Source organism: Abrus precatorius, unplaced genomic scaffold (assembly GCF_003935025.1).
Source record: "Abrus precatorius isolate BTA unplaced genomic scaffold, Abrus_2018 Scaffold9, whole genome shotgun sequence".
Classification (NCBI taxonomy): domain Eukaryota; kingdom Viridiplantae; phylum Streptophyta; class Magnoliopsida; order Fabales; family Fabaceae; genus Abrus; species Abrus precatorius.
This window is the reverse complement of record NW_020874439.1, coordinates 28,734,058-28,761,769: the sequence shown is the minus strand read 5'-3', so window position 1 is coordinate 28,761,769 and position 27,712 is coordinate 28,734,058. Positions and strand designations below refer to the sequence as shown.

Here is a 27,712-nt window from a genome sequence, read left to right as displayed (position 1 = left end):
TTAGCATTGAAAAATTAATTTTCAATTTATTTTTTTACAATTAATATTTAAAATTAAAAATATTATTTAATTTAATATTTAAGATTTATTATTATTGATTATAATATCTTTTTAGATGACAACTATCCTCTATTGAATAACTCTCATCATGTGCTTGACAATTATTGATTACAATATTTGTTTTCTTTTAAGTTTATTAAATTTTAAAATAATGATATAATATATCTTATTTTTATTTGAAAACTCGCAGCTTACAAGATATTTTAATATGCACCATTTACAGTTTTGATCACGCTATGTTAGCCAATAGGAATTAGCCAGCAGCAAGATTGACAACTATAGCCAATAGAAAAAAGCCATGTCAGAATGATAGACACGTGTAGCATAAATTGCAAGAACAAAGTCAAAGAGGGAAAAGAGTAATTTTTGTTAAAAAAAAGAAAAGAAAAGCTTTAACATACCCGAACCCCCCAGTAACCCAATGTATCGTCTTCCTCTCAATTAGACTTGCTTGCCTATGGGTATCGATTGATCGACCAGATCTGTGTTCGATTGGGTACCAACTATATTATTCAGTAAGTTGTTATGCAAGAGAAGTTGCAATTTGACATTATCACTGTAATATTCAATTGCGAATATTTTTCTTGGTTTTTAGTTGCGTTTGAACCTCCATTAACAATGATTTTCGACGGGTTTTATCTTATACTGCCTCGATTTTGTCTCAAGATTTAATTGAGAGTAGGTCTTCTATTTAAAGGTGCTGGAGCAACTACTGAGGCACAGCATTGGGCGTTCTCTAATTGTTTCTAGTTGAATCTTGTGCATCTTTTGTTTTCGCGAGTATAATTTTGGTTATGTATCTGGGTTTAATTTTTCACCACAAAGAATATGTGTGCATCCATGTGCTTTGTTACTTTGTTATCTGGTTGGTTCTGAGCATGAGTTATCAGAAAAGAAAGTGAAATAAAAATGCTCAAGTGAGTGGATCAGTGTACTGGATCATATAAAAAAATAAGCATTCAGGGAAGTGTTTTTGGGATCTAGGGTTTTTTTTTTTCTTGTCTAGGAGGCTGTACTTGTTTGGTGTGCAAAAGCTTTCTGTAGCATGTGGAATGTTTAGAAGGATGATAAGTTAATTGCCAAAAGATAAAACAAAACTGTTATTTTGATATGGGGTGAATATATCTTTTGTGACTTTAACTTCAATTTGATGCTGAATCCTGAGTTTAGCAATTTATTGCTCTAAATATTGTCAATATAAAAGATAATGGCTGGCATTGTGATTAAATATGTCTAATTCACATTTATAAAATAATGATAGAATAATGCCAAGTTAGTAATATTTTATTATCATATGATTAGTTGAATCATTCTATCGGTTGTCAGTTGAAACTTGTTACATCCAAACATAAGAATTTACGACATGATCGAATTCAAATAAATTCTACAATAAAAACTCAATTAAATTCTTCATGGATATGGTTCCAGATTGGCCGCCTTTATCTTTGGTGAGTTCAAAGTAATCCCTGTGTCTGAGCCATGGCTGCACCGTTTTTCTCAACGCCTTTTCAGCCTTATGTTTATCAGGTACTTGCATCAATTCTTGCCCTTGACAAAAGAATATGTTTTTTAAATTTTTCCTTGGCTCCAATCAATTGCTTTTGGTTAATCTCAATTCTAGAACAGCTTAGTGGAGTTTGAATGGTAATTTAATGTGTTTGATGCCTCAATGACTTCTCAAGTAGATTTTAATTTGTGAAATTGGAGTTTTCCAGAAGATTAATTTGTGTCTCTTTTATACATTGCTAAGCTTTTGCAATCAAAGTTCGTGTTACATTAGTTTGATGGGGTGGCTTTGTGGTATAATCAACAAAATTTACTTTTGAGTTCAAGATCTAAGATAATTTGCTCCTTTGGTCCATGCCTCCATTGAACTTACATACCTCCTCTGGAATGTGCAAAATGCCATTGTCTAAAAAAGAACTTTTCTTTGATGTTTGGTCTAGTACTGTGTATTATTAAAATTGATAAATAGGTAACACTTTTATTATCATGCTTATTGTTCTCAGTAAAATAGCTGTGTTTCTTAAGGTGGGGGGTATAACTGATAAGGAAGTAAGGAGAAGTTAACCTCACAAATGACCAGCAAAACGTATGCTGGAAAATTGAAAAGACTGACTAGCAATTCTAATGCACAAACCTAAAGAAAAAGGAAAGTTTTCTTGATATATTTATTCATATATTTGCTTGTGAGCATTATTTCTCAAGGGTGTCTCAATGCCCTCAACTTCTTATGGGATAGGATTCTATCATAAAAGGAAATGCCTGACATTCTACAATATGCATTTGCTCTTATCAAATATCCTTATATATCTTGGTGAATTTTTCATGTTATGCTGTTCAGAGCCCGCAAGATGCAATTATACCTTTTCAGATTTTAGGGGGTGAAGCTCAAGTGGTTCAGGTAAATGTGACCTTCCAAAATTTAAATGTCAATTTTATTATATTTTATACTATCTATGGCTGTGTAATATTATTCTTCATTTTGTTCTGGCAATACAGATAATGCTGAAGCCACAAGAAAAAATCATCGCAAAGCCTGGTAAGTTGTTAGGGACTTTTATTCATGAATCTTGATTTTTGTTTTTCCTTGATGATCTTTCTTTGCAGGCTTCAAATGTAAGTTTTTTGCTCTGTCATTTTGAACTGTAAATATCAATTACATACCTGAATATGAAACTGATCCAAACATTATTTTTATATATAATAATGAATATTGCAATGAAAGGTAATCCTTGGTGCAACAGTGAGGTTGTTGTCTTATGACCAAGAGGCCGAAGGTTCAAATCCTAGAAACAACCTCTCTGCTTGTAGGGATAAGGCTGCATGAATTTACCCTCCTCAAACCCCACTAGATGGGAGGCCCATATCATGCGTTGCAATGGAGGCTTAGGTTAATTATGGGTCATGTTGTTTATCTCTTTAACATGGGTGATACTGGCTGGTCATGACTCTTCGTCAAATGGGGATGAAATAAACTATTTATTTGGTTTGCAAATATTTAATGATCTTTTCAGTCTGAATATATTGTTTTAATTTGCTTAAAATATTTGAGAAACAACTGGATAAACGTAAGGCCAAGAAGTTATTCAGAAAAATAATAATGAATTCCTTGTTCTTAAATTGATTTATAATTGTCAGTACTGCACAAGCTTGCCTGTATGCCCGTTTGTGATTTTCTTTGGTCTCCCTAATTCATAATTGAAGTATCATTTAGTACGGGTTACCTGTAAGTAGATTTTAGTGGGAGAGGAGATATGCGGATAATTTGCTTTGATCTTTTCCTAGTAGTCCTCATCGTGATATCTTATATAATGTATATTGATACCAATAAATTCATCCATGTTCGTGTCTATATGCATAAATAACTTATAGTTGGATTGCAATTTTTGGATCACACCTATCAATATTTTTACAGAATCTCTATGCTATTTTAATTGTAGGTTCCATGTGCTTTATGTCTGGATCTGTTGAAATGGAAAATGCCTACCTTCCAGAAAATGAAGTAGGCATGTGGCAGTGGTTATTTGGCAAAACCATAGCTAGCATTGTTCTTCGCAATGCTGGACCAAGCGATGGATTTGTTGGAATTGCTGCACCTTATTTTGCAAGAATTCTTCCGGTTATACTTACATGCCTCTTCAAATTAATTGAATACTTCATTGTTACTCTTGCTTTAAGTCTCAAATTTATCATCTAAAACACATTCATATTCATCTGACTGAATTTCTTTTTGTATGTGGTTATGTGTCTGTTACTTGTTCAAATACAGATCGATTTGGCAATGTTCAATGGAGAGATATTGTGTCAGGTATAACTAATTTGTTTGCAATTTGCTGTTTGATTGGATTTTAAATTTCTATGGCATTACTGTTTGATTTTCTTTTAAATAACAGAATACAACATAACCTTATTTTGATTTTTGAATTTTTCTGTAGCCAGATGCATTTCTTTGCTCTGTGGGTGATGTGAAGGTTAGCAACATAGTTGATCAGAGGGGACGACATGTTGTTGCTAATGCTGAGGTAAAATAATTGGGTTGTTTCTCATTATTATTATTATTGTTGTTGTCGTCTTCTTTGTTACTAACTTATACTTGATATCACTGGCCTGGCAGCCAATCTTAGTTTGCTTTCTTAATAATAGTTAATATTTTAGTTTTGATACATTACATGAAATGGACGTTGATCTTGCTTTCCAAGATGTTGCAATCTGTGTAGGTTGCAATGTCGACATTGAATTGTTGTTTGCAGCAGAAGATATCATTGACATTAAATAAGTTCTAAGGATACATTGCTTGTCGAATAATGGATCTTGGTGTGATTGATTGTCAACTTCCTGTTCATAAACATTTTTTTTGGGTTGCAATTGCATGTATGATGAAATAAGTCTCCTTGTCATGCATATCTCCATCTCATTTCTTTAAGATCATGTTCTTTTTGTAGGGATTCTTGAGGCAGAAGCTATGTGGCCAAGGACTTGCATTCATACTAGCGGGTGGATCTGGTATTATTTTCTTCTTGACTGATATGTGCTCATAAAATTTTATTTTTTTGTTCCATTTACAATTCTTCCTTCCTTCCCATTTATTTTCCAACTTTTAAATGCCATTCTGATTAAGATCTTGCTTTGGAGTATTTTCAATTTTCTTTTTAACCATACTCCCTTATTACTTCTCATTGGGGCACTCTATTGGATTCTGTTTATTGTTAGTTGTACAGAAAAATCTTGAGATCGGTGAAGTTCTAGCTGTTGATGTTTCTTGCATTGTTGCTGTGACAAGTACAGTCAATATCCAAATAAAATATAATGGTTCTGCAAGGAGGACAATGTTTGGAGTAAGTAAAAGCTTCTATTTCTCAAGCCTTTTTCTATTTCCTTTTTTAAAAACCTTGCATGGTTGGTGTCTTCCTTTCTCCCTGATAATGGTAGGAATTGATTTCAAATTTTTATGCTCATTGGGAAAGACTTTACGACCTGAGAACTTCAGTAGTAAACTTTGTAATTATTTGAGCAGGTATGCTGGCAAAAATTCGTTATTTGTTATCTATAGGCAACCAACGGATCCAAGTATTCAACCCTTAGGTTGTGTTTGGATGGATAATTTTAAAATTCTAAAAAATTTGAAATTAATAATGAAAAATGGTCAAAGAGAAAGTGAAGTATGAAAGAAGTTATGAATGATAAATACAAAAAGTTAAGCATAACAGATATTTTTAAAATTTTTCCAAAGACAAGTCATTTATAGTTCTTTCTATTTAGCATAAAAATATGTAGTTAAAATTTTACAATATTTTAAAAATATTTTTTCTAACTATCTAAATACATTTAATATAGTGGTTTTGAATTACTTTATCCAAATCCAACCTTAGTTCCAAGCATTGTAGATACTTTGAGACAGGCACTAGGCTGCCCCTTTTTATGATTTGTTAACTGGCTTCTACTGTTTTATAAATTTCTATTCCAGATGGATCAACGAGATCCTCAATAATTGGAAATTATATTGTATTAATAGGGATGATTCAGGGTACGGCCACCTTTTATACAATGTATAAGAATATTCCCTATGGGGACCTCATGCCACCCTTAATCTTTCCTTAGCTTTCTTTTAACACGTGTCATGACGTAACTACATGTGAAGAACCCAACCAAAAAGATTAGTCCATTAATTAAGAGAGCCTTTCATGACTTAAGTATCACATTGAACATCATATTCTATTTAACGTGAGATTCATAACAATATGCATCTTGATTTTCTCAAAACTATGGTGTATATGATTGTGATCTCAATATTGCAGGGTGACAATGCGGTCACGGCTCTTCTAACCGGACCAGGCATTGTGTTCATGCAAAGTTTACCATTTCATCGACTCTCTCAACGAATTGCTAGGTATTGTTGTGCTTGAGTAACAAAGTGAAATCTCAATATCAGTTGAATAACTGTCATGGTCTTTCTCGTACCGCTACTTTTCTGCTTGCATGCTTTCCATTTTTCCCCTCGTATGGGGTATAAGCGAGTTTATAATATTTTATACTTTTCAGGGCGGTGACATCACCAAACATGAGGGAAAATCCAAAGTTTTTCGTACAGATTGCTGTTTTCTTTTTTCTGGCGTATGTTGTCATTATATCTTCATTAATATTAACAGATGTATGAAATTCACTTTATATTTTCTTTTGTAATTTTTACTTTTCTCCTGTTATACCATCATAGATACAGTAATGAGGGGAGAGGGGGAAAAATTAAGCCTTGGATTCCTCGGTTGATAACGGATTTCTTGTTGGCTGATCCTCTATACCAATTAGAAAATGAAAAAACATCCCATGTTATGTCTATCACTAAAATAGAATTTATTTAATCGACTTTGCCGTTCTTATGATAATTGTGGATTAGTCTCAGCCTTTTAATTACACTAATTTGGAACAATTAGAAAAACAGCCTGGTTTACGTTATCAGATCATAGGATGTATAAAATTAAAATACATGGAATGTCATACATGCAAACGAAATAGCTATATTTGAATAATTTAAATTTGGACGATTTGATTATAATTTTCTTAAGATTGGGAATACGTCATTCAAATTAGTTTCTAGAAAAATAAAAATTAGGTTCAATATTTTAGGCGTTTCTTTTACTGTTTACTGATTAAATTAATTATAGTTTAATACAAAAATTAATTATATTTTAATACAACAATCAAATTTTATTTCAATAGTCTATAATAATATAATATGAGAATATTTTATTGAAATATGTTTTTAACCAATAAATAGCACTAATAACACATTAAATATTTTATTAAAATAAATTTTTAAAACACAATCATACACACAACTTCAATTCAAGCATGCAAAATGAGGTTGATGTTCAACCAAGTTGACTTGAATCTATCTGATACAGTGTACGACTTTAGTTTGAATTAAATTTAGGTGTTTTTAATCTGATCTGATCAAGCTTCCTGAAAAAATAAAGTTTCAATAGGTCGGATAATCTTTTTGCCAACTCTAACTTAAACTATAATAAAATTAAATACAAGAATTTCAATAAGGAAATTATATAAAAATAAATAAATAAATAAATGACATAATAATGATGAAAAAAGTATAAACTTATAAGTTCAAATGCTATTTTGAAGTTGCATAATTATAAAACATTAAAACTAATAACAAAATGTCAAAAAAAATTATCTTGATGAAATGAAATTTCAAGTTAGTTAAATAAATTTAAAGTTAATTTATCTATCTTATTTTATATGTTTTGAGATTTAAATAATAAGAATTCAAGTGATAAAATGGTTGTTGGCATAAAATAATTACAGCACTTCTAATAGACACAACCATTTCTTGGTGTAGAAATGGCAAAAAAAATTAAATAAATAAATCATTAATCTTAAGCTTGGTTTGTGCATTAGACTTATTTTCTTTTTTTGCTGTACTTCTCTTTAGTGATTTTTATATAATCTTTTATAGATGAAAATAAAGAAACGGCAAAGTAATGTTGACAAAAAAAAACTTTAAATACCAAACGTTAAAATAAAAATAAATAAATTCTTGAATGCATGCGAACTGTTTCATATTAGAAGGGTTAAAGACTTTAGAAATTAAAATTATTAATGTATCATTGATCTCATGCACTTGTGAACGAGATATGATTTTTTAAAAAATTTATATCTTAAAATTAAAATAATTAAAGTATGCATTGTATTATATGTACGCTAAATAATTATTTTATTGAATTAATATAATATTTTTATTAATATTGTTTGAGAAATTTTAGACTAATTATTATTTTTTATCATTAACGTCATTTTTGAAATTCAATCGTACATTAAAATATAAATATTTAATTAATTTTCTTCGATATCAACATCTAAACTCAACTCTGCAATATTAATAAAATTTAATTTGGTTGATTTTATTTGATCTTTATATTTTAATTTAGATTTAAATTTCTCATAATGATATGAGATTCATTTAAGTATCTATTTGATTTTTTTTGTCACGTTGTAACTAAACTTAAAGAAAATAGTTAAAAAATAAAAATTTAGTTAGAAAAGGCGGTTAAAATCCTTGTCTTAGTGGTTAGATAAAGGTATCTTTATTTAAATATAATTTATTTGAAAGTTTTATCTTGATTTTCTTGGTAAACTATATCTTAGCAAAGTATACATCATATCACAGCGGAGTGAAATTATATAAAACAAAGGCGGTGACAGTGTCGAGACGCGCATAGAACAGCGAGTATAAAACACGCCGACTCCTGCAGGGCAAGCAAAGCAAGCCATTCATTCAAATCAAATCATTATAAATATAAAAACTTAGCATTATTTTTCTAGGTTTGTCAGGAAATACCCCCAAACAGCCACACCCTCACCCACGTTCAATCCACACCACACCACACCCTCTTTTCTCTTTTGCTCATTCCCTTCCCACTCTCGCTTCTCTCACCCAACCCTAGCCCCAATTATTCCCTATCATAGGGTTTCAATCGCTCTGCCCTATCGTCGATTCTCCACAACCGATCTTCGATTTGCTTCGCTATTCTTCAGAATCGTTTCAGATTTTTTGCTGCTTTTACAAGGAGGAGGAGTTTTTCGCGACTCTCGTTTGAAGCTTCCGTCGCTGCCGATCGGAGAGGTTCGCGCCGAATCCGAACGCGCTGTCGCTTCGTGGTTCGTTGGCTTGAGTCTTCACCGAAGGAACAAATACTCTTGTTCCTTTTCTTCGATTCGATTGCGTTATTCTGCCCTAACTGTTGCTGCTGCTTCTGTGGATTTGTGATTTCAAAGGGCTTTGCTTCTGCGAATTTGGATTCGGCTGATTTTCATCCACGATCGTACGATGACGATCTTGTTACTCTGATTTTGATTCTCTGGACGGAATCTGAAGTCTCTGGATTCTGAGTGCGCTCGGGTTTGTGAGACGAAGACGAAGATTTTGACCGTTTTCTCGTGAAGAGTTCTAGAAGTGCTCTCATCGTCGTGGCGGTTCGATTTGTTCGATCTTAACCTTAGTAATCTGCAAGTTGTGGAAAAAAGAGAAAAGAGAAAAAAAAATGAGCTTGGATATATTGTACTGTTTGATTTGTTTTTAGATTAATAACAGGGCCGTTTCTAAATTTCAGAGGCCCTTTGATTTATCGTCCTTTGTTATTGCTTTGAAGTTAATCTTTTTGATTGATAGAAAGAGAAATATACCATGGCGGTGTATTATAAATTTAAGAGTGCAAGAGATTATGATTCAATTCCCATGGACGGTCCTTTCATCTCTGTTGGTACATTGAAAGAAAAAATTTTTGAATCCAAGCATTTGGGGAGGGGTACTGATTTCGACCTCGTGGTCACCAACGCCCAGACCAATGAAGGTTGGTTCTGATTTTGATTGAACTACTGTCTTTAACTAGTGGGTTGGGGCGATAATATGAGTGTGGGCTTTAAGCTTTTAATTCGAGGCTTAATTTTAAATTTTAAAAATTAATCTTTTGCATATTCTTTAGCTTTGAGGAGGGGTTTCTTGGATAAATTCACAGTATTTATCTTGTACCTCTCTCAAGTACACATTTTTACTAGTCCTACGAACCTCTCTGTCGCTAAACTGAAATATATTTTATTTGTATTTGAATTCACTTTCCACTCCCCTACATAAAAAGAAAAAAAAGAAATACTTAAAATTGAAAGTGCAGAGTGTTAACCTGGGTATTAACATTAAGTTAGGCTACAATCTAGCTATAGGAATTAAAGGTGCCTGACTTTGCGAAATTTCTAGTGTGGTAGTTCATATAGTTGGCTTCATGAGTAGCATATTTACAGTGTTTTATAGCTGCTCTGTCTGTTTGGAATTTCAGAATATCATGATGAAGAAATGTTGATTCCTAAAAATACTTCAGTGTTAATTCGTCGGGTTCCAGGACGGCCACGTTTACCAATTGTTACTGAACTAGAGTACTATCTCAAACTTATAATCTCATTACTGTTGTTAAAATTTTCATCATTTTTCATGCATTTGGTTTCTAAATTTGTTAAAATGGGTACTCATCAGTTTGTATATAGGGGCGCAACCAAAAACTGCACTATTCATTCCTGAGATTAATTCTGTGTTCTTGAGTTGCAACTGTCTTCTTCTTTTTGCAGACAAAAGGTGGAGAATAAGGTGGTGGAAACTGAACCTGAAAACAGCAGCTTGCCAGCTGAAGATACATCTGCCATGAAACTTGTAAGTCTCTTTTCTTTTCATTTTGTCTTTTATGAACAATGAACAATTCAGATTCAATCCCTTGGAGTTTGAGCTCTTTATACAACTTGACAGCCTGAAGATCTGGATTGGGATGAATTTGGCAATGATTTGTATTCAATTCCTGATCAAATTCCTGTTCAATCGAGCAACATAATTCCAGAGGCTCCTCCAACTACTAACAAAGCTGATGAAGAGAGTAAGATAAAGGCCCTGATTGATACTCCGGCCTTGGATTGGCAACGGTGAGTAGAATATCCTCATTTCTTTTGCTGTGTTTTTTGGTTCTTGGAATAAGCGTAGAATGGATAAATAAGAAACAAAAACTACTAATTCTATCCCATCTGCAAGAAAGGGTCATCTCTTCAAGGGGCATTGGGAATTCTTCATCTGTAGAAGACGTGGGTTGGCATAGTTATTCCAAGTTTTTTCCTACCAAACTAGTCATGTTTGGGCATCTAATGATGGCACAACCGAATGCAATGGGAATGGGTTATAATGAAATAAAATTATCATATCATTGGACATTTTATGATAAAAAGATGATTAATGAACAATAAGTTAGTCATGCCATGCCTCCAAAATTGTGGAGGGATGGAAGAGAAAATAAAGGTATTGGATTGGATGGAATGGGATGCAATAAACTCCATCAGGTTCCAATCCATTTGACCTTACTGAAAAAAACTCAAACAATGGCAAGTAATTTTATTCCATTTCTCACGTTCATAAATTCCAACATAGCCTAAGGAATCCCTTTTCCTACCAAAGATTTCTTTCCATAAATGTGTTTTTGTTTTGGTTAAAACATTTTCATTTTGTCTTCGTAATATTTATGCTAGTTCTTTTTTAATAATTTTGACATGCAGTCAAGGTTCAGACTTTGGCACTGGTAGAGGTTTTGGGCGGGGTATGGGTGGACGGATGGGGGGTGGACGTGGTTTTGGTAATTCTCTTTGCCTATTATATACTTTTTTTGAGTTAGTTGCTACTTTTCATACAAATAGTAGTGTTATGATCAACAAATGCTCAGTCATTCACTTGCTGATATCTGGCAGGGTTGGAACGGAAAACACCTCCACAAGGCTATGTATGTCACAGATGCAAGGTGCCTGGTATGTTAATGTTTCTGAACTTTTTAATTCCCCTCTGCTTGCAAATTTCTGGATAGCATTTGTCAGTTTTATTGGCTTACTTCCTTTTTTTCTTCATTTTTTGTTTAGGACATTTTATTCAGCACTGCCCCACAAATGGTGACCCAAATTATGACATCAAAAGAGTCAAGCAACCTACTGGTATTCCTAGATCCATGCTGATGGTAAACCCACAAGGTTCCTACGCTTTACCAAATGGTTCGGTAGCTGTCCTGAAGCCAAATGAGTGAGTACATCTTGATTATGCTTGTTCATTCTATCATGAGAAGACATGAAGTTGAATTTCATCTTGTCCTTGCAAACAGGGCTGCTTTTGAGAAAGAAATTGAAGGGTTGCCATCAACACGTTCTGTTGGGGACCTACCACCTGAGCTCCGTTGTCCCTTGTGCAATGATGTCATGAAAGATGCTGTATTGACAAGCAAGTGCTGTTTCAAAAGCTTCTGTGACAAATGTATGTTTTTCAAGCATATGTTGTATTTAGAGTTTTCAGTACTATGCTCACTTTTCCCTAGTGTATAGTTCCTCTTCCTCATTAAGCAAACACAGAACAGTTTAGATGTTTTATGTCTTCTATGCTTTTTTTTGCCCTGAACTATTGTATGAAGTTGTATCTTGAAGTTTTATTATAACTTTCTGAAAATTTTTCAGGTATAAGGGACTATATTATCTCCAAGTCAATGTGTGTATGTGGTGCAACAAATATTCTTGCAGACGATCTCTTACCAAATAAGACACTTAGAGATACCATCAATCGTATATTAGAGTCAGGCAATAGCAGTGCTGAAAATGCTGGGAGCACTTTCCAAGTTCAAGGTTAGTGAAACTTTTATGATGTGAATCTTGCTTGGACTATTATCTGTTATAAATTTGTCAATGTATGCATTTTAATTTCTGATTTTGATTTTTCAGATATGGAGTCGGCTCGATGTCCACAGTCTAAGATTCCATCCCCAACATCATCTGCTGCATCTAAGGGAGAACTAAAGATTTCACCTGTTAATGAAGGAACAACTAATATACAGGAAACTGCTGACAATAGAAAGGCTGTTTCTGCTCCACAGCAGACATCTGAGCCAGTAAGGAACCCCAGAGCTGCTGATGTATCTGAAGCTACTCATGAATCAATCAGTGTAAAGGAACCAATCTCACAAGGGAGTGGTCAGTTGGTTGAGGAAGAAGTGCAACAAAAGGTGGTTCCTGCTGAGGCAGGTAATGTAGATAGCTACTGTCACCCAAGTTTTTTTAATATGATTTGGTGAAAATGGGAAATTATTAGTCAACATTTCTTGAACTGCTAAAATTCTATTTTAATTGTTGATTTTCTGTTGATGTTGTTCTCATTTGATTTTTAAATTTTGCAGGAAAGAAAAAGAAAAAAAAAAAAGTCCGATTGCCCCCAAATGGTAAATTTTCTGTTGTATGACGTGTACCCCATTATATGTATTTTTTTTTCTGGATCTGGTATCATGATAACTTTTAGTGATTGAGGGCATATACAGATGCTTTTTTTCATTGGTTTTTAACAATTTCAATTAATTTTTTATTTACCTTGCAGATTTGCAGTGGAAAACCCCATATGACTTTGGGGCTGAGAACTATATGATGCCAATGGGCCCTCCTCCTGGCTATAATTCGTACTGGAATGGCATGCAACCTTGTATGGATGGATTTATGGCACCATATGCTGGTCCAATGCAAATGATGGGTTATGGTCTAGGCCCCTTGGACATGCCATTTGCAGGTGGTATGCCTCAAGACCCATTTAGCATGCAAGGTTACATGATGCCTGTTGTTCCACCTCATAGGTATATTAATATGCTATTTAAAATCAGAATTCAGCACTTCTGCTACTTCCACCAACTCCCTTCTCTTATTCTCACTCACAGACACACCTGTCCAGGATATTTATATCTTTTTGATGCTGAGGGTGGGATTTGAGGGTTGCGAAGTGAACACTTCTGGTGAATTTGGTTGCATGTTTGTCTGACTCTATTGATACTTTGTTTTTTAAAATGCCGAATTGTAATATAGTAACTATGACTGTTCAGGGATCTTGCTGAGTTCAATATGGGAATGAATGTTCCTCCTCCTGTTATGAGTAGAGAGGAGTTTGAAGCACGGAAAGCTGATCTGAGGAGGAAGCGTGAAAATGAGAGACGGGGTGAAAGGTAAATTGGAATTACTATTTGGATGGCTGTCATGTTCTGCTGTGTGGTTATGTTTGATTCACTTTTAACTTTTTTAAACACTTTAAATAGCAGCAGTTAAACTTAAGACATTGTCATCTGGCCCCTTTAATCTTTGTAATTTTTAATATGAATATTCAACCTACTGCCCCCAATAAAGAGCAGCGATATTATGCTGTGGTTTTTGGTAAAATAATTGTAGAACCCTGCTTTACATAAGATATATTCTTCCGTCCTTTTTTTTTTTTTTTCAAATTTAGTTGCCAAAGTTTTTTAATTATTCATAGTTCTCTAGACTTGTCCCAAAATTTGTTTCTCATGGTTTTTTTAATGAGTTTATTTCCTTATGGAGCAGGGACTTCTCCAAAGATCGAGAGTTTGGTAGGGAAGTGAGCAGTGTTGGGGATGTTTCTTCAATGAAATCAAAAACTGTATGTGCTTTTTATTGTCTTAGTTTTGCTCTCTTTTACCGTGGACTTTTGCGTGCCATTTTCTTTTTTGGGTTTTTCTACCAAAAGTTCAGCAAGAAACCTCAAGCTTGCAAAAGAGCACTGATTGCACAAGATAATCCCACTTATTATTTTTGTTCCTTTAATTATAGTAAGCTTTGACAATTAATTATTTTGACTTCATTTATTGATAAAAAGATTTGTTCATCAAGTGATACTCAGGTTGATCATGAAATTGTTGAGGGAGCAAAAGCCCACGTGTTTTACCATTATTTTTTGGGTCAACAGCAACCAATTGATTTAAAACGTATTAAAAGAACAAAGTAGTGGATAGTGCTGCATCTTACTAAATGTGACGGTGCAGTACTATAATTAAATTTTCATGATCCCAGTGTCAAAGCCTTTCCGTCATCATCTATTCAGGCTTATGGGCATGCTTTAAATCATTGAACAGATTCAAATCATTTAACCCCTTAGAATTATCTTTGCAATTTGAAGCATTTTCTTTAGGTTGTATTTGGGTGCAGTGTCAAGTTTTTGTGGATTCATTCAAGACCATCATGTCTGTTTTCTCTGTATCTGGTTTCCTGTTGGTAATCTATGTTTACTGATGAGGGTGGAATAAATTGATTCATCAAGTTGGGGATATTTATATTTTGGATAATTTGATCTTGAACTTAGAAATTGTCGAGCATATGTATAGTATAATTAATGGATGGAATGTGGATTTTGTACGTTAGTCTTTTCATTAATAATTAATGGGTTACAATGAGTGAATGGTGCCAGTGGGAGTTGACTGTTCTCATTCAAAAGGGCATCTAAAGGATCTTGTTGCTTATTAGTTTCTGGCGATGTTTACTGCATTTGCAGAAGTTTGTTTTACTTAACTCCCTTGGCCTGGATTCAGCTTATCCCCCAATTTTTTGTTTAGGATATGTGCATAATTCTAGTCACACATAAATCCACCTTATCTGGGCCACGAATGGTCCATGTAATGTTTAGATGAAAACTGTTTTTTGGAAAGAAACACCATTTTTGTTACTTAGGTTTTCGAAAACTGAAGTTGATTATAAATGCTTTTGAGTGGGACTTGGGGTTTAGGGAAAGGTCTTGTGCTGTTGAATATTTGGCCCGACTGATATATAGTTCGTTGAACGCGAGTGGGCTTGGGCCTCTTATCCTCCCGCGAAAAAATAAGATGGATGATCATTGTTGTAATGTTTTCTATGATTTTTACTTTAACAGTTCAACTATTAATAAATGTATCGGGTGCGTTGTACTTAGCGGTGTCTTGGTTATTTTGTTTGGTTGCGTCTATGATTTCAGTCTAGTTATTATAAATTGTTAAAGATGAAATTTTATTTTAATTTTTTGGAAGTTCAAGAAAGGATTTATATCGGGAAAAATGGCAGTAACTAGGAACCAAGCGAATTCATCGCAACAGAAATTATGACAGCACTAATATTGCCAATAATGTGAAGACTGTACAAGTTGTACATATAAATGTTTAAAATTTATACGGTTGCATTAGCAAAAAAAAAAAATTATTCCTCTTTCAAAGTAGATGACGCAGTGTTTTAATTGCCGTTATGAAAGAAGTGCATTTTATTTGGGTGGAATAACAAATCTTTCATATGATGGTGGATGTAAATAAATAATATATAGTAAATACGATATAGGTATTAGGAAGCCCAATGTTGCTGCTTGAGTCAGATATACATACAGTTGATATTATATTTTAAATTGAAAGGGTTAAATAAATTAAAAATAGCAATTTTCTAATTTATAGAACATGGCCCTAACAGTTTGGCGTTTCTATTTTGGTGCAGAAGTCAATTCCACCGTCTTCGGGTAGCGATTACCATCACCACCGTCACCGTTCAGAACGGCTGTCACCAGATCGGTCTCCACGCGAGGTGGAACCTCCGCGTCCGGTGAAGAGAAAGTCCGACCACCATTCTGATCGCGAACGCGAAGAAAAGGATCGCGAGTACGAGCACGAACGGCACCACCATCCCCGCCATCACCGTTCGGAATCCTCATCCAGAAGGTCATCGGAACCGGTGACCAAAACTTCATCGAACGCAGCAGCAGTAGCGGCGGCAATAGCTGCTGATCGGAAGCAGAAGGCCAGCGTGTTCTCCCGCATAAGCTTCCCGGCTGAGGAGGAAGTCCCTAATAAGAAGAGAAAGGTCAGCACTTCTTCCACGACGGAACCAGTGACTACCACTGCCAGTGCCTCTTCGGCCCACCTCAAGACAGGGCCGAACGGGTATTACGAAGTGAGGAAGAGCAACGCCGCTGCCGATTACGAATCTAGCGACGATGAGCGGCATTTCAAGCGAAGGCCGTCAAGGTATGAGCCGTCTCCTCCGCCGCCGGCTGCCGATTGGGAGGATGAAGGAAGGCATTCGAGAGGATCGAGGGAGCGCAAGCATAGGTGATATTTTGTATCAACATTTTCATTGCTCCTCTCTTCCAACGCCTGAAATAAACTTCTTGTTGGATGCAATTTCAATGTAACTTGTGACTCACTTCTATCAGTTTTCAATAATTTTCTCATGTAAAATTATCACTTTTTATTCAAATCCAATGAATCTGTTTATTGTTTTCCTTCAATTCCATTTGAATTTTCTTAATATAATACCAACGCTTCCTCTAACTTCTGGTTATTCTATTTTTGTCAATTAGTTTTGAGAGTGCATGTTGCATGTATCTTTTTCCTGTGATTGAGATGGATAGAAATTTAAGTCATATTGTCATTTAATATATTGAAGCGATTTTATGAACATTTCGCTATACCCGTTGGAATTTTCGTTTTTCCTCTTTTCTCAGCCCCTTTGTCGCGATCGCGAAATCTTAATCAGTGCCGCTGCATTGCTTCTATACGATGAGTGACAATTTGTGCAACAGGTTTTTTCCATTTAAAATTTTAATACTGAAATTTTTTATATTAAAATTATGAAAGTTTTGCTATGAGGGAGAATTATGAATTGATACACTAATTTTTATTTTTTATTTTTGCAATCAAAGATATATTGATACCCCAAACTCAGTTGTTTGTTCCTATCCAACAAGTCATCTGTGTGTTTAAGATAGTCACTATTTATCACAACCTCTTTTTTTTTTTTTTTTTTTCTAATTTTGCTTTTATATATATATTGAGTAATTTGCTATCGTTTTATGTGATACTAACGTCATCTTATGGATAACAATGGGATAGAGTACATTTGTCAATATTATCTTCATATTCACTGTCATTAAATTGGTGTTACATGGGTGAAGGGATAAGAGAGAAAAGAAGAAAGAAAGAAAAAGGTATGAAATGCGATAGATGATGTGATAAAAAAAGAAGATAAAAATTAAAAAAGGAGTATAAAAAAAGTGACTGTAAAAATATAATTTTTAGAATATATTTAAGTTATTTTGATTTAGATTTCTTAGGTGCATAATAATCCCTAGACAATCAAACTATGTGACAAAAATTATTTTTTATGAGAAATATTTTATTTGGGGCACAAATTATGACCTGTCCCTGTGTGAATTTGGAGTCTGCATACACATTATTATTAGTAGTAGTAGTAGTGGTGGTGGTAGTATTAATAGTAATTACTAGGTAAAAGTTTAGTTGGAGAAAGTTATCTTAATAAGGAGTGGGATGTCCAAATTATGATAGCTTAGGTAATTATGTGTGACCTAAGTTAGCTTGATTATCAGCACATATATCAGAATAATATATATATATATGGGGTGATTAAATCTTCCAATGTGAAACAATGATAAGATTGAGGGCAAAACTAAGTTAATAGCTTAGAGTTATATTTACTTCTAACATCTAGCAATCCATGTCCTTTACTTGGAGAAGACCCACACCAAACTCTTGGAGTTCAACTTTGACATAGATTCATCTAATGAGAATGTAGGAAAAAGAAACCTCTAATAGATTTTCTAGAGTCATATTACCATAGGCCACCACAAGTGGCCAAATATGTATTAGATTTTATTGACTTATTTTATTAAGTTTATATGCATCTTGCTTAGAAAAAGAACAAACAAGGATAATTTTGTGATTTTCTTTAGGGAATAAATGGTTTCGTGTATTTTTCTCCATCATCTTTGCATAATTCAAAGATAAGAAATATAGAAGAAGAAAAAAAGGAAATACAAAATGACTAGGAAGGCTAGCTAAGGAAACTAAAATAATTTCAATATTTTCAAAACAACAAATCAAAGAAAGTTCAAAGACTTTAGCTAAAGAAATCACTTCAATCTTTTAAGAGTGATTATAATATCTTCCCTTAAATAAATAACTAAAGAAATAAAAAAAGTAATGCTTTTTAATAAGTATAAATAATTATGAACCATTGATATGATTTTGTAATAAATGAATGGTTAGGATTTAATCATTTTTGAGTAAATTTCTTATATAATAACAAGTTATAGTGTGAATAATGAAGGACAAATTAGTAATTTGCCACTCCCCCTCCTCCATTTCTTCCCTTCTACTTTGTTGTTGTTCTTCTAAACATCACAAGAAACATTTTTCATCTCTAGTTCATCCAAAATTATAGAACCAACTATCGCAAATAATTATATCCTCTATGGACTGTGAATTACAAGAGCTTTCAACATCTATATCACTATACTTTTCAAAAGGAATATCTTTGGGATGGAGAAAAACAAAGCTATTTGATTGAGAAGTTGAAGTACAACCAAAGTTCATTAAAAAAACTCATTAATTTAAATTGTCACCGTCACGATCATGTTCGTTTAATAAAACCAAATTAAAAGGCCAAAAATAATGCAACAAATAGATCCATGTCACTTCAACATGGGAAAAATATTTCTCATTGCCTTAATCGAAACTCTGTTTGAGGTGGATAAAATTCAGATTTGATGTTATCGATAGAAAGTTGAAGTTTTGCAGTAAGCGAGTTGACTTAAATTAAGTTATGGACGAGTTGGGCATGACAAATGTAGAAAGTAGATTAAAAAAAATAAAACACTAATTTCTAATTCTTTTTAAAGAATCAACGTCGAAAGTATATATTTTTTTAAATGCTACTTTATACCTCATTCTTCTGGGAGAACCAATATAGAAAGTAGTGAAATATTATAAATTTTATTGTCTTTTAACATCGTAAACTAACTTTTAGCATAGAACTCATATTTGTGCAAATTATATATAACTTTTCAATATCTATTTAACCTAAACAATCAAAAGGGATTTGGACAAAAAAAATTTTTTTTTTATAATTCTAACATTTTCTAATTTTATATTTTTGTGTACATAATTCTAGTATTTGTGAATCCTTGATGTTGTAAATTATAATTTATAGTCATAGCGAAATGAAAAGTAATGCCAATAAAAGATAGAGAGTAAATGAATTCATGTCACATGAATGAGATGAAAATGAAAGAGAAAAAAAAAAAGTAAGAAGGAGAGGAACAAGAAGATATATATTAAATTACCAATTTATTATTTGATAAATTTAAATTGTATCATTAATTTTTTATCTTACACTTTTAACCATCCAATCTTAATCAATGGTCCATAATACTGGCAAGCTTTTCTTAAAAAATATATATTTACCTTACTTTTCCAAATTTAAGAGAGGATGTTAGAAAAGTAAGTAAATATATTTGAAAAAAGAAGTAAAATATATTTACCTTACTTCAACCACATATGCCACACATCCTTTCAACTTTTTTCAAGCTAGTAAGCAACTTATCATACTCTATTTCTCAAATTGAAGTTTTGATTTGCTTAAGTCTTAACCATTTCCACACCAAGTTAAAAACTATATTAGTCTATAATTATCATTCACATTAGATATTACAAAAAAATATTAATTACAATCCTCTTACACAACTCGTAGGTCTACTATATAGATTACTCATAAAATTTTTCATTTATTCCTTTTAAAATTCATTTTTCATAATTCATAAATAAAAAAGAAGAGAGATTTAAAAAAAAAAATACACTTTTTTTCATTGAACCAAATAAAATGTAAAAGCATTTGAAGTCAATCCCAATTACATAAATTTAAAATAACATATAATTAAACTTGGTAAAAAATACATATAAAAATTTGCAAATTAAATAAAATAAATGTGCAAGGAAATTGTTAGCTCATTTAACTCATACAAGTTAATTTACTAGTTCAAGTTTAATAATTATATTTTTTTTCAGATATAAAATATCATCTATATCTACATTTATTTATATTTATATATAAAATTGACTATGACTATTTATTACTGTATATATTTACAAAAAAATATATGATTATTAAATTTTAGAATGCTTAAAGTCACTTATAATATTAGTAATTGCAATTACTTATTACTTGGTATATTTATATCAAATTTTATGATTATAAAGATTTAGAATGATATGTATGGTTAAAACTATCAAATTTTATGACTATAAAGATTTAGAATAATATGTATGGTTAAAACAAACGTTAGTAATGTGAGAAACGAAAATAACATATTGACAGTGAATTATATTTAATAATTACTAATTAAAATTAATTATAATATTTTATATAACTTAAGAATTAAAATTATCATTAATTCATAATTATTGTCTTTAAATTGTATTTAAAAAAATTCTATTAAAATTTATTTTATATAAAAATTTTATATGGATAGTTATACACTTTTACAAAAAAAAAATAACAAATTTGCTATAAGTAACATTTAATAAAAATTATTTACATTTACAATAAAATTTATTATTATTAAACTTTAGAATGCTTAAAATAACTTACAATGTTATTAATTGCAACTACTTATTACTTTATATATTTATATTAAATTTTATGATTATAAAGATTTAGAAAAATATGTATAGTCAAAACAAATGTTAGTAATGTGAGAAATGAAAATAACATATTAACTATGAATTATATTTAATAATCATTCATTGAAATTAAATATAATATTTTGCATAATTTAAGAATTAAAATTATCATTGATTCATAATTATTAACTTTAAATTATATTTCAAAAAAAATTATAAAATTTATTTTATATAAAAATTTTATATGAATAGTTATACACTTTTAAAAAAGTTAATAACAAATTTGCTATGAGTGATATTTAATAAAAAAATTTAAATTTATTAAATATTAAAAATAAATTAAAATTTATTGTAAAATATTTAAAAAAAGAAAGAAATATTAAATTTCATAAAAATTGAATAAAATTTTCAAATGATATGATTTTTTTTTTACTAATAACTCAAGTCAAAACAAATGTTGGTAATGTCAGAAACAAAAATAGCATATTGACTATGAATTATATTTAATAATTATTTATTAAAATTAATTATAATATTTTATATAATTTAAGAATTAAAATTATCATTGATTTATAATTATTATTTTTAAATTATATTTAAATTTTTTTATTAGAATTGATTTTATGTAAACATTTTATATAGATAATTATACATTTTTAAAAAAGACAATAACAAATTTGTTATAAATGATATTTAATAAAAAAAATTTAAATTTAATAAATATTAAAAATAAAAAAATTAATTGTAAAAACTTAATTGTAAAATATTAAAAAATAAGAAACAAATATTAATTAAATTACATAATTTTTTTTTTTTAAAATTAAATGAAGTTCTCAAGTGAAATGATTTTTTTTTTCTAATAATTCAAGTGATATGTTAATGACAAATAAAATTATATCTTATATTTAAATTTGAATGTATTGATTTAAATTATTATTTTATATTATATATTATTAAATTATATTTATGATAAAAAATAAATAAATTATAATACAAATGAATTTTTTTTATGATACGTAATTTTTGAAAACTTTCTAAATTTTTTTTTATCATCTTACTTTATTTTAGAATCATGTCAACATTAGGAATTATTTATCTTATTAAGTACATATATTATTAATATTGATATTTTATATTTTATTTTTATTAAATTATATTCATATGTTTTATTTTAATTTGTTGAATAAATATAAAACTATATTATTTTTAAGTGATATTATTATTAAATTTTATTTTTAACTAATTAAATTATATCAATTTTATTAATAATTATTTACTAAATTAATCTATAATATTATAAATTTATATTATCTAAAATTATATCATATTTTAAATTTTATAAATAAAAATATTTATAATTATATTTCAAAAATAATTATAAAAAATAATATAATTTCATGTTGTGAATATATTTTTTAAAGATTTTTTAAATTTAATTAATAAAATATAATATTGTTAAATTTAATTATATTTATAGCACTCATAAAAAAAATTTATAATTAAATTTAATTAAAATTAATAAATAAATTTATATAAAATTGACTACATCTACTTATTACTATATATTATTTGTTTTAACATTGAATTAGAGCTCTTTAACTTTTTAATATTTATTTCACATTTTAAATATTTTTCTTATAATTATTAAAAAAATCTACTATCAAATAAAGACATAAATTAATTTTTAAAATATTATAAAAATATTTTTTTATAATTTTAATATTAATGTTTTAAACTATATTTATTTATTAATATTTTATATTCTAATTATGTGATTATTAATTTTTTTTAAATATTCAATAATGTAATGGATTTACAATTTATTCTTCAATTATAAACTAAATTATACTTAAAATATAAAATAAGATAAATAAATACTTTTGTATTGATATAATTATTTATATTATATTTTTAAATTTAATACTAATTTAAAAGTTAAAAATATTTTAAATTAGAGTTATTAATTATTATTATACATTTACTTATTATAATTCAAATTTAAATATATTTAAAATCATAAATTAATAATCTTATACATCATTCATGTTATTTATTTCAATTCTTAAAAAATAAAAATTAAACTTTGTTTAAATAGATTTTACTTAAATATAATTATTTATTAAAAAAATATTTTTTATTATATTTCTATTCATTGGTATATACTTTTTTTATATATATTTATTTTTATTTTAAAATATTTAATAACAATAATAATATAATAAATTTATTTTATTTATATTTAAAAATAATTAAAAATTTTACTGTTTATTCATGTTTTCTTTAATTTATTTTTTAAAAAATTTTTATGTTTATATCAACTAAATAAATAACAATTTTTATTATTGAAGAGGATGAAAAATATATAAAATATATGAAAATATTTATATATAAAAATATATTTATCATATTTTTTTAATATAATTATATTTAATATTATTTAATATAGTAATATTTTATTATTATATATTTTTATATTTAAATTATAATTTTTGTTTATTTTAAAATAAATTAATTTAATAAAAAAATATAAATAAATTTGTATAACACACAATTATATTTACTAATTTATAATTAAATTATTATTAATATTTAGAATATTTAAAGTTATATATAATTTAAGTTTAACTATTCTATTTATTTTAATATATAATTAATTTTAAAAAATAATCAAAGTTTTTATTTTTTTGTTACATTAAAAATAATTACTATTTGAATTATATTTATTTTAATATATAATTAATTAATAAAAATAAAAATATATTTATATAAATCTATACTTTGGATGGATATATTTATTAGTTAATATAATTTTTTGACACCTTTTAATTTTTTTATATATTAAAAACTATTTTGATTTAATTTCGAATTTAATGAGTCATACACATAATTTTATAACTTTTAATTACAGAAAAATTTATAAATTAATTTATCTTTTATTTCCTGTAATTATTTTAATTATTTAATAAAAATATTAATTTTTTAGATTTTATATATAACATTTAATATTTAATTTATAAAATATTAAAAGAGTATTAAAAAAATAAGTAGAAATATATTCCAAACTTTTCTAACACTTGAGTTTTTTTTTTAGAGCAATTGCTTGAACTCATTTTTGAGTCCCGCAGAATTAACAAACGGCTCAGATCTATTCATCTGAGGGTTTAGTATGTGGTAGCATCTATAAAAGTTAGAGGAAGCCTTCAAACCCTAACTCATCGCTACTGTGACTGCGCACTTCCTCACAATGGGTACTTCCTCTGTCCATTTCCTCCCTTGCTTTTACATTTGTTTTCTTATGAATTTGGTTTGAATCTTCTCTTTCGACGTTAAACTTGGTTCATAGAGTTCACAGTCATGTCGTGCATGCTAAGATGGACCTAGTTTCGCTTCATTTTGCAAGTTTTTTCGGTTTTGATAGTAAGATTTTAGGGACTGTAAGGTGTGGAAAATTGGTTAGGGAATGCGAGCATTTTGTGAATGACAGTGTTTCCATTTCATTTTTTATTTTGGATTTTTTATTGATTTAGTTGGTTGCACTAACCAGATTTTAAAATTTATGCAATTTTCTAGTGGTTATAGTCAAGTTTGCCCCATTTATAAACCTAAATGAAATGAATTATTGATGATATACGTAACTTTCAGGGGTTTTATAGTGACGTTTTGTCACTTGTTCCGATTTGGTTTTTGTAAGAATGTTGTTTATTCATTATGATGGCTTTGCTTGCTGTCATATTGTTTGACTATTCAAGTGAAATTAGGATTTAGTTGTGTTGGAATGAGTGGGGATTGATGAATTTTGTTGATTTATGTGTCCATAGGTGCCTACAAGTATGTTTCGGAGCTTTGGCGCAAGAAGCAATCTGATGTTATGAGATTCTTGCAGCGGGTGAGGTGCTGGGAGTATCGTCAGCAACCTTCTATTGTCCGTGTGACAAGGCCTACTCGCCCAGACAAGGCACGCCGTCTGGGGTACAAGGCTAAGCAGGTGAGTAAATTTTTGTTTGTTTGATATGATTTATAGCTGTTTATTTCTTTGTGTTCATTGACCTGCTAATTTTGTTTTCATTTTAAATGTCAAGAGTTGTATAATTTATTAGTTACTTTTTTCCTACTGTTTTCTGTCATTTTTTCTTGGGGCTTCTTAGCTGGGAGTGTTAATCTTTAAATAAATATAAGTCTTAGCTGGAAGGGAAACCCCCAATAGCCAAAGCAGGGAGGATTAGATGTAGTTCTGTATTTAATTTGTTTCTGAAAAAGGTGACAACTGCTCAGTACTATTAAAACGATATACAGAATGAAGCTAAGACATTGACTTTGGTAAATTTCTATGTAAGTATTCTACAACAGAGTGCTGGCTAAGCTGCGTCCTGATGCATATATATTTTCCCCTTGGGGAACTTGCATATGTACAAATGATTGGATGCTTCCTGATGCCAGCTACAGTAAAATAAGCAGTCGATTATCTGACCAAGCAAATTTTCTTCTTATCAAATTTGCTTTTGTAACAATCTGATACAGTTTTTTACCATTTTTATTAATTATTACTTAATAGGAAGAGCCTGCGATTGTGTTATATTATAAGTAGGTGAAATTTTTTTTATTTGTTTGACATGATTTTTAGTGATTTATTTTTCTGTGTTTACTCATGATAGTTTTGTTTGCATTTTAGTTATGAGAGTTGTATAATTTATTTAGTTTTTTTTTTTTTTTACTTTTTTGTGTCATTTTTTCCTTCTTGCTTCTTAGCTGCAAAGTTTTGCCCCAATAGCCAATGCAGTGGGAATTATATGTAGTTCCTTTCTTGTTTAATGAAACAAACAATGCGAAAAATGAATCATTGAGAGGAAGTTTCTATGAGTGTACAAGACAACAGTGTTAAGCCCTTTAGCGGTTAAACTTGCATATGTACAAATGATTGGATTCTTCTTCAGACCAGCTATAGTAAAGTGAGCAGTTGATCAGAGACTAAGCGTATTTCCTTACTAAATTTGCTGGTGTATCAATCTGACGCAGCTCTTCCCTATATTTATTAACCCGTTAATTGAGAAATGCATAGCTTGTGCCAGTCCTTGTATAGCAGTCTCACCTTGCTTCATTTGTTGTTTTCTGATCTTGATTGTGGTTATATTCTATAACATTCCAGGGTTATGTGATATACCGTGTTCGTGTTAGAAGGGGTGGCCGTAAGAGACCAGTTCCCAAAGGTATTGTTTATGGGAAGCCCACAAATCAAGGTGTTACTCAACTCAAATTTCAGCGAAGCAAGAGGTCTGTTGCTGAGGAGCGAGCAGGGCGGATGCTGGGTGGCCTCAGGGTCCTCAATTCGTACTGGGTGAATGAGGTTTGATATCATACCATTGATGAAATTGAAAGCTGGTTATGATGAATTGCTGGCTATCGAGCTTGACGCAATTGTTGTGTGTTACAGGACTCAACTTACAAATATTTTGAGATCATTCTGGTGGATGTTGCCCACAGTGCTATAAGAAATGATCCAAGGATCAACTGGCTCTGCAATCCAGTCCATAAACACAGGGAACTGCGAGGCCTCACTTCTGCTGGGAAAAGCAACAGGGGTTTACGGGGCAGAGGGCATCTGTACCACAAAGCACGTCCATCCCGCAGGGCAACCTGGAAGAGAAACAACACCCTTTCCCTTCGCCGCTACCGCTGATTTTATTGCTGTTATCTTATGTGGCTTCATTTTCCGAATATTTGGAGTGCATTATATTTTGACTTTGGAAATCGTCAAAATTTTGAACGCCTGAATCATGTCTTTTTTTGCGAATCTCGTCTTAGGGGTAAAATAGCGGAGATTAATGATCTAAGTTTTCTATTATATGCCAGAATTGTTTTCTTCTATATCTTTGTCGATCTTATAATCGTAGCAATTCTCGTGCTATGATTCATTTGGTATCTTTTTTTTTTTATCTTGTTTAATGGTTTTGGTAATTACTTACCGCGTTGCGATTGTCAAAGAAAATGATAAAGGTTCTTTTTCCGGGTAAAGGCAAAGTTTTAGACACAGTTTAGAGTTGGAAAGAGGAATGATAGTAATTTAACGATTTCGGTAAATTGCGAATGAATAATGTTTTGAAGTGTGATTTCATTTTGAATTAATAATAATGTGTTCGAAGTGTATTAGCATTTTTCGTAAAAGTTATAAATGGTAGTTTGATGACCATATTTTTAAATGAAATAATACCCGATTGAGTAGATTCAAGTTTGGTGAAGTTAATGCTGGAAAATTAAAGGATTGTTTGTACTCATTTTCTCCGTTCAGTTTCGGAGTTGAGTTTGGCTTAATTTGGGATAATTTAAACAGTTTTAGATTATCCAAATATTGATAGATGTGACCTAATAATTTAAAGTTATTAGTATTTTAAATATTACTCTGATAAGAAAAATAATTAAATCAGTTTTTTTTCATAAATATAAATTTTATTTTAAAAATTTTATAATAGTAAATGATATATATGGTAACTTGTATATTTAATGACATTAATTAAATAAGAATATAAAAAAATTAATAATTAATATATTTTAAATTTATTTTATGACGTGATATAATATATTTTTTAACAGTATAATAAATTCTAAATAATAATGAATTCTTAAATTCTAAAATAATGAGAAAAGATGAAGAAATTAAATTAAATAATAATAAATTTTTATGTATTAAAAAAATTTAATAGTTTTATCTTTTTATCGATCAAAATTATGTTCATATTATTGACTTAATTTTTATTTTTAAATTAAAAAAATCATAAATGAATGATTTAAACCATTATTCTTTAATTCATGTTATATTTTAGAAAGTATTA

The 27,712-nt window shown here is 30.0% G+C and overlaps 3 protein-coding genes and 1 long non-coding RNA gene across 7 annotated transcripts; 3 read left to right on the top strand and 1 right to left on the bottom strand.

The window, feature by feature from the left end:
* Positions 1-427: 427 nt before the first annotated feature.
* LOC113849801 lies at positions 428-6,420 on the top strand. Its single transcript, XM_027479980.1, has 11 exons — positions 428-575; positions 1,489-1,587; positions 2,405-2,464; positions 2,563-2,602; positions 3,504-3,682; positions 3,833-3,871; positions 3,999-4,085; positions 4,506-4,566; positions 4,774-4,898; positions 5,859-5,950; positions 6,103-6,420. Exons 2-11 carry the CDS (start codon positions 1,540-1,542, stop codon positions 6,215-6,217), a joined length of 846 nt encoding a protein of 281 aa, XP_027335781.1. The 5' UTR covers positions 428-575; positions 1,489-1,539; the 3' UTR covers positions 6,218-6,420.
* Positions 5,970-25,428, bottom strand: LOC113849803. Its single transcript, XR_003502142.1, has 3 exons — positions 25,202-25,428; positions 22,468-22,479; positions 5,970-5,981 (listed from the first exon to the last, which is right to left on the bottom strand). It is a non-coding gene; the product is annotated as an uncharacterized LOC113849803 (long non-coding RNA).
* On the top strand, positions 8,396-16,738 carry LOC113849800 (E3 ubiquitin ligase PQT3-like). Of its 4 annotated transcripts, XM_027479976.1 has the most exons (16): positions 8,438-9,048; positions 9,245-9,425; positions 9,906-10,002; positions 10,192-10,273; positions 10,367-10,536; positions 11,158-11,234; positions 11,347-11,403; positions 11,512-11,668; positions 11,748-11,896; positions 12,094-12,258; positions 12,355-12,654; positions 12,807-12,848; positions 13,001-13,250; positions 13,494-13,613; positions 13,987-14,062; positions 15,910-16,738. In XM_027479976.1, exons 2-16 carry the CDS (start codon positions 9,260-9,262, stop codon positions 16,522-16,524), a joined length of 2,523 nt encoding a protein of 840 aa, XP_027335777.1. In that variant the 5' UTR covers positions 8,438-9,048; positions 9,245-9,259; the 3' UTR covers positions 16,525-16,738. The 4 variants fall into 4 exon arrangements, with proteins under 4 accessions (XP_027335778.1, XP_027335780.1, XP_027335779.1 ...); XM_027479977.1 differs by having other exon boundaries at positions 8,396-9,425; positions 15,913-16,683; XM_027479979.1 differs by lacking the exon at positions 15,910-16,738 and adding an exon at positions 14,615-14,872 and having other exon boundaries at positions 8,396-9,425; positions 13,987-14,171.
* Positions 24,064-26,747, top strand: LOC113849802 (60S ribosomal protein L15-1-like). Its single transcript, XM_027479981.1, has 4 exons — positions 24,064-24,136; positions 24,707-24,873; positions 26,032-26,229; positions 26,317-26,747. The coding sequence occupies exons 1-4, from the start codon at positions 24,133-24,135 to the stop codon at positions 26,560-26,562; spliced, it is 615 nt and encodes a 204-aa protein (XP_027335782.1). The 5' UTR covers positions 24,064-24,132; the 3' UTR covers positions 26,563-26,747.
* Positions 26,748-27,712: the final 965 nt, after the last annotated feature.